We start from the raw sequence: 6,000 nt of genomic DNA, 5'->3' as shown, positions 1-6,000 counted from the left end.
ACCCTTTCTCAGTTCAAGCCCATGGCCTGCATCCAGTGTTTGATCTACAAACATCTACACTCATTGCAACAGGTTTCCAAGTCTATTTAGATGCCACAGCCTCCCAAGTAAGGAATCCTGAGAATTACAGGACTACAAAGGTGTTTTTAATTTAGTTAACTTGCACAGAGTAATTTTCACCAAGATTATAGTTCCTGAGAACCTTTGAAGGAAACCTCAATAGTTAAACTGGTTTCTTGAACCAGTTTAAATTTTGTAATGTCAACATTTCTTAAACCACACTGGCTGGTTAGTTGATGTTCAACACTTATTACCAACCTCCCATCCCACCCCACCCCACCCCACCCCACCCTACCCCATCCCATCCTCTTTATAAAATCTGGGGAGCTTTATTTATTCATTCCAATTTTAATTCTGTTCTTCCTCCAAAGAATAATATAAAGGAATACAAAGTTCCCAACTTTTTAGCATAGCCTCACAACCAGCCTATGAGGAGTGATCAGACCAAAATCAACCATCAGCTTTATGACAGGTCTCCTCCGATGTAATGCAATCCTCTAACCACTATAGTAGCTTTCATCAGTGTCTTCCAGATGTGTCAGATGGACCAAATCTTCATTGTCCCCATCCGTCTTTGTGCTACACCACAAAGATGGATTTGCATCCCTCTTTGAGATGGATATTCTAAATCCATAAGGCAAACGCCAGAGAAGGACAGAGGAAGACAGACAGGAGTACACACATTTTCCCCCATTGGTTTTAGCACAATGGACAAATGAAAGCAATAAAAATTTAAATGTAGATTCAGGGCCCATACAGACAGGCCGAAATAAAGCTGCTTCGGGTCACTTTGGAGGTATGCTATTTAAATGATGCATGCGTCCTAAGAGACCAGAAGCCACACCAAAGCCACACTCCAGTCCTAAGGATTGAAGTGCAGCTTTGGTGCATCTTCTGGCCTCCTAAGATGCTTTGGAGGTATGCATTTAAACAGCAGTCAAAGGTTTGTGGCTAGTAAAGTACAATTTTAAGCACTGGTCTTACTTGGAGTTCTATAAATATGTTGCAAGCCAAGAGGGCATTCTAATGAAGATCAATTCATGAGAACAATACAGTTGAGTACAAAATAAAATACAGTATAGAAATAAAGATTCCCTATACCTTGGATCAAACTTTGATCAGAATGGAGACTGCTGTCAAGAAAGAAGAGGAAGACTAGGAACGGGAAGGGTAGCAATGAAAAAACAACTAGATAAGAACCAAAAGAGTAAAAATATACAACTGAGCACCAAAGTTAGAATAAGCCAAACCATTATATTCTCCATCGCCATGTAAGGATATGAGAGACGGACAGTGAAGAAAGGGAATAAAAAGAGAATCAACTAATTTGAGATGTGGTGCTGGAGAAGAGTGCTGAGGATACTGAGGATGGTCAAGAAGACAAACAAATGGGTCCTTGAACAGATATGCCTGAACTCTTCCTGGAAACCAACTTCACACTGAGGCTGTTGTACTTTGGCCACACCATGAGAAGGCATGACTTCTTAGAAAAGACCATAAAGCTAGAAAAGGTGGAAGGCAGCAGAAAGAGAGGAAGACCACATGCCAGATGGATAGAATCTGCAAGACCTGAGCAGAGCAGTGGAGGGCCTGGGCCTTAGAGGTGCCCCATCCATAGGGCTGATATGGGTCGCGGTTGACTTGAGGGCAGCTAACAACAACAACAACATGCAATATAGCTGTAAATAAAACATATGAAATTAATTTATATTCATATTAGTGATATCAGCTTTTGTTTTGTAACATCCTACATTTTTTCTTGAATGCCCAACATTTTATGATGCCTTGCCCTCCTTTGCAGTTATGCCGCCTGGTCACCCAAGAGGGCCAGGGTGGCGTAGTGCTTTGAGTATTGGACTATGGCTCCAGAGACCATGGTTCGAATCCCCACCAGGTCATAAAAACCCACTGGGTGACCTTGGGCAAGTCACACACTCTCGGCCTCAGAGAAGGATAATGGCGAACTTCCTTTGATGAAACTTGCCAAGGAAACCCAGTGATAACTCTGGAGACCAGGGTTTGATTCTCAGCACGGCCATGGAAACCCAGTGAGTTACCTTGGGCAAGTCACACTTTCTCAGCCTCAGAGGAGAGGAATGGCAAAAGCCCCGCTGAAGGAAGTTGCCAGTTCCTTGTGGCACCAGAGCTCCCTGACAAATGGCTGAAGGCCTCCTCACACAAGCACTCTTCCCTGCTTTCCCTAGCCTTAAGCCAGGGCAGTTCAAGCGGTCTGAAACTGGATGATTTCTGCCCTGTGTTTTGGAGGGGGCCTATTAAAGAAAGGACAGGCCTTGCCCATTGGGAAGCCATAATGGCCCAAGGAGAATCATGGATGGGTTCCTTTTTGGGTGTGGAATGCTTTAGAAGCCCAGCTTCTTCTATCTTCTGTATGGGCAACTGGTCTCCAATGATCCTCTATGGGAAAATATTCTCCAATGATTCCCTAGGGAGAAGTATTCCCCAATGATCTTCTATGGGCAAAGATTCTCCAATGCGGATCCTTTCTGGAGTGAGTCTTGGAGCGGAGCTGCACTGCTTCCTCCTCCTCCTCTTCTTCTTCTTGCGGCGTCTCAGATTTCAAGGCTGGGCGTCGAGGAAAGAGGGAACGCGAGAGACAGCTTAGAGGAAGGGAGAGAGAGCGCGCCTCCTTCTCCTCCCCTGATCCGGGCCCTCCTCTCCTCCTCCTCCTCCGGGAAGAAGGGAGGTCCCAGGGGCGGCCGTCGGTGGGTCTGGGCGGGGAGTGGGCTGGGGATGTCTGGGGAGCCGCCTTCCAGCCCTTCTGCCTCCGGAGGGAGAACCCAGAGCAGAAGAGCCCAGAAAGCACAGCAGCCCCAGCCGCCAGGACCGGCCCCGTCGAGGCAGCCTCGCTTGGCCCTGGGAGCCCTCCGCTTCTCCTCCTCCTGGGAGGGATCGGGGGCCTTACTTCCCCCCCTCCTGCCCCCTCCCCGGGTTTTGCTTTCTCCCCTCGACGGCAATCCCTGAAGTCGGGGCTGTCCGCTCCAGAGCCAGGGAAGAAGAGCCGCTCCTCCTCCAGCTCCAGCCAGGCTTCTTCTCCCTCCGACGGACCCCTCTGGCCATGGCTTTTCCCTCGGGGCAGGCTCCGGAGTGACTCCAAGAGAGGCGGAGATCCGTCCAGGAAGAGAGAGAGAGAGAGATCCCTAAGCATCCTTCTTCTCCTTTTTGTAAGCCGTCGGGGCTCCCCGAAGACCAAGCAAACCCCTTCTTCCATCTGGGGAGATGATCGCCTCCTCCGCCCCAAAGATCCCTCTGGATCCCAGCCTTTTGGGGGAAAGAGATTGCTTTCCGCGGCCTCAAGGGATCCAGTGAGCTCCAGTCCAGAGGGAAGGCTTTGAGATCTGTCTGTCAGAGAGAGAGCATTGACTGTGGCAGCTCCAATGACAGCCCCTTCTCTGGATCGGAGGAGGAACCGGGGGAGAGGGCCCCCCGACGGCATGGCTCAGGCTCAGGCTCAGGCTCAGAGGAGCCCCCTCCGCTGAGGCCGCCCTCCAGGGCTCCTTCCTGGGCTCCTGCCAAGACTAGACAGGAGTGCTTTTCTCCCTCACTTTCTCCAACTCGAGGGGGGCCCTGGCTGTTTGGGGGCCCCACCGGTGGCCTCGGGGTCCCTGGCAGGAGGGGACCCCTTCCAGAGATGCCCTGGGTGGTCTTTGGCCTCCTGCTGGTGCTCCTTCGAGGGTCCCGGGCTCTGCAAAGGGCAGGTGAGTCCAGCCAGACAGGGTTGGGGGGGGGCTACATCTCCAAAGGGGAGGGTAACTACTGTCGAGGTTTTTTGCCTCCTTTCCATGGTGTAGTGGTTTTGAGGACTCTAGAGACCAAGGTTCGAATCCTGGCTCAGCCCCAGAAACCCATTGGGTGACCTTGGGTTCAAGGCACACTCTCTCAGCCTCAGGAGATTGCAGTGGCAAACCCCTCATTGAAGAGACATGCCACCAAAACCCCAGTCAGAAAGGACCTGAAGAAGGCATGGGACAAGAAACTCGCAGGGAAGAGATCAGGACCCCTGGACCTTTTGGAGGCAGCATCTGCACTGCAGAAGTCATAGCAATAGCAAGTACATTTCTTTAATACTTATCAGTGCACTTCAGCACTGCCTAAGCGGTTTACAAAGTGCCACCCAATTGCCCCCCAACAAGCTGGGTATTCATTTTAGCGACCTAAGGAAGGATGCAAGCCTGAGTCAAGCCTGAGCCCCTGGCTGGGATTGAACTCGCAACCTTGTGGTTTGGGAGTAAGTGGCTGCACTACAGGCATTTCATGCAGATGGAGACCACTTTAAAGGCCGTGGCTCCCTCCTGTTGCAAATCCTGGGATGTGTTGTTTGCTGGAGGGGGGATGACTACGGTGAAATGGCCCACCAAACTACACATCCCAGAATTCCACAGCATTGAACCATGGCAGTCAAAACGGTGTCAAGCGACATTCTTTCTGCAGTGCAGATGCAACCTTGAGAACAGAGGAAAGGAGAGAGAATATTAAGGGAAGGGGTTGTAATAGTCCTGGTTTTTCCCCATCCAAGGAAGAGACTCTCTTAAGGGACAGGTGAGACCCTTGGGTACTCCCCGGAGTGGTTGCTTTGGCATTTTGGGGGGCAGAGAAGCAAGGTACCCAGGTGATCTTGTGCACTGTACCCCTTCCACCACTGAATGTATTATTGTTCAGCCATGTAGGTCATTGTCAAGAATAATGAATGCATGCTGGGGAGGGCTAGTTTAACTATTAATGCCTCTCACCTTGGCACTAGTTTGTGGGTTGGCTTCATCCTGGGTGGGTGGCTGGTGGCTTTCCAAAAAATGGTGAGGAAGAGGCAGGGGACTCTCCAACGGTTGAGGCACAGCAGGAATTTCCCTTGCCCATCACTTGGCACAAGATTATGCTCTCCTTCTCCTTCCCTTCTGCCCTCTTGGCCCGACAAGCCCTCTGCCCCGAAATAAAAAGCCCACATCCGACCCACCCCACAGTTATGACCCCAGAGTTATCTGGCCACTTGTCCCATCCAATGGTAGACAGACGGAGCCTGGCTGATTTTGCATGGGATGCTTGTGAGACAGCTGCTGGGCTCAGGCAACCCTTGGAGTAGTAACAGCAAGGGAAGGAAACAGAGATGCTCCCACCCCATCCACTTTCACCCTCACTTTCACCCCCAAGTTCTGGCCCAGACGGCTTCTGTCTCCCCAGACGCCTCTGGCTGCCACCCAGGATCCCTGTCAGATGGGAGTCCCAAGCGCCAAGAACTGGATCTACAGGGTTGGGCTGGGTTATAATTGGGGAGGGAGGGAGGCTGCAATCTGCAAAGTTGCTGATGCCAGTGAGTGGTAGCCCTGGTGGGGAGAGGAACACCCTGCCCTTCCAGCAAGAGAGGCTCCCACAGAATGGGTCCTTCCTGTCCCCACCCCACCAATTCAATTCATTTCCAAAGATAGGCATCAGCTTGGCAAATTATGCCAAGGTTTGGGCCACTGGGAAGGGAGGAGGAGAGTGGCTCACGAGATGTGATTCCCCCCCCCCCCATTGGCATTGTATAGGACTCCTGGGTTTTGGTGGGAAGAGGAATCATCATCATCATCATCATCATCATCATCATCATCATCATCATCATGGCAGGGAATAACAACAATTAAAAGATGAGATGTGATTTCCCCCTCCCATTGGGTTTTGGTGAGGGGATTGATTATTATTATTATTATTGCAAGGAACAACAACAATTAACAGACAAACATTAGCTTGGCAAATTACACCAAGGGTTAGGCCCCTGGGAAGGGAGGAGGAGAGCGTCTCATGAGAAGTGATTTCCCCCCACCATTGGCATCATATCGGATGGTTTTGGTGGGAGGAGTAATAATAATAATAATAATAATAATAATAATAATAATAATAATAATTCTTAAGGCGAGGAGCAACAATAATTAACAGACAAACATTATC

The 6,000-nt window shown here is 50.1% G+C and overlaps 1 protein-coding gene across 1 annotated transcript in view; it reads left to right on the top strand.

Moving 5' to 3' along the window:
* Window positions 1-2,859: 2,859 nt before the first annotated feature.
* The window catches only part of LOC149303560 (kremen protein 2-like), a 43,907-nt gene continuing 40,766 nt past the window's right edge, over window positions 2,860-6,000 (top strand). The window contains exon 1 of the mRNA XM_089480074.1: window positions 2,860-3,776. Within this exon, the coding sequence (XP_089336200.1) occupies window positions 3,710-3,776 (67 nt within the window). The 5' untranslated portion in view covers window positions 2,860-3,709. The remainder of the gene's footprint in view (window positions 3,777-6,000) is intronic.

This window comes from Sceloporus occidentalis, unplaced genomic scaffold (assembly GCF_023333645.1).
Source record: "Sceloporus occidentalis isolate IW3139 unplaced genomic scaffold, rSceOcc1.0.p SCAF_14, whole genome shotgun sequence".
In the NCBI taxonomy this organism is placed as follows: domain Eukaryota; kingdom Metazoa; phylum Chordata; class Lepidosauria; order Squamata; family Phrynosomatidae; genus Sceloporus; species Sceloporus occidentalis.
Note: the sequence above shows the minus strand (reverse complement) of the source record. Positions and strands in the feature narration are given on the sequence as shown.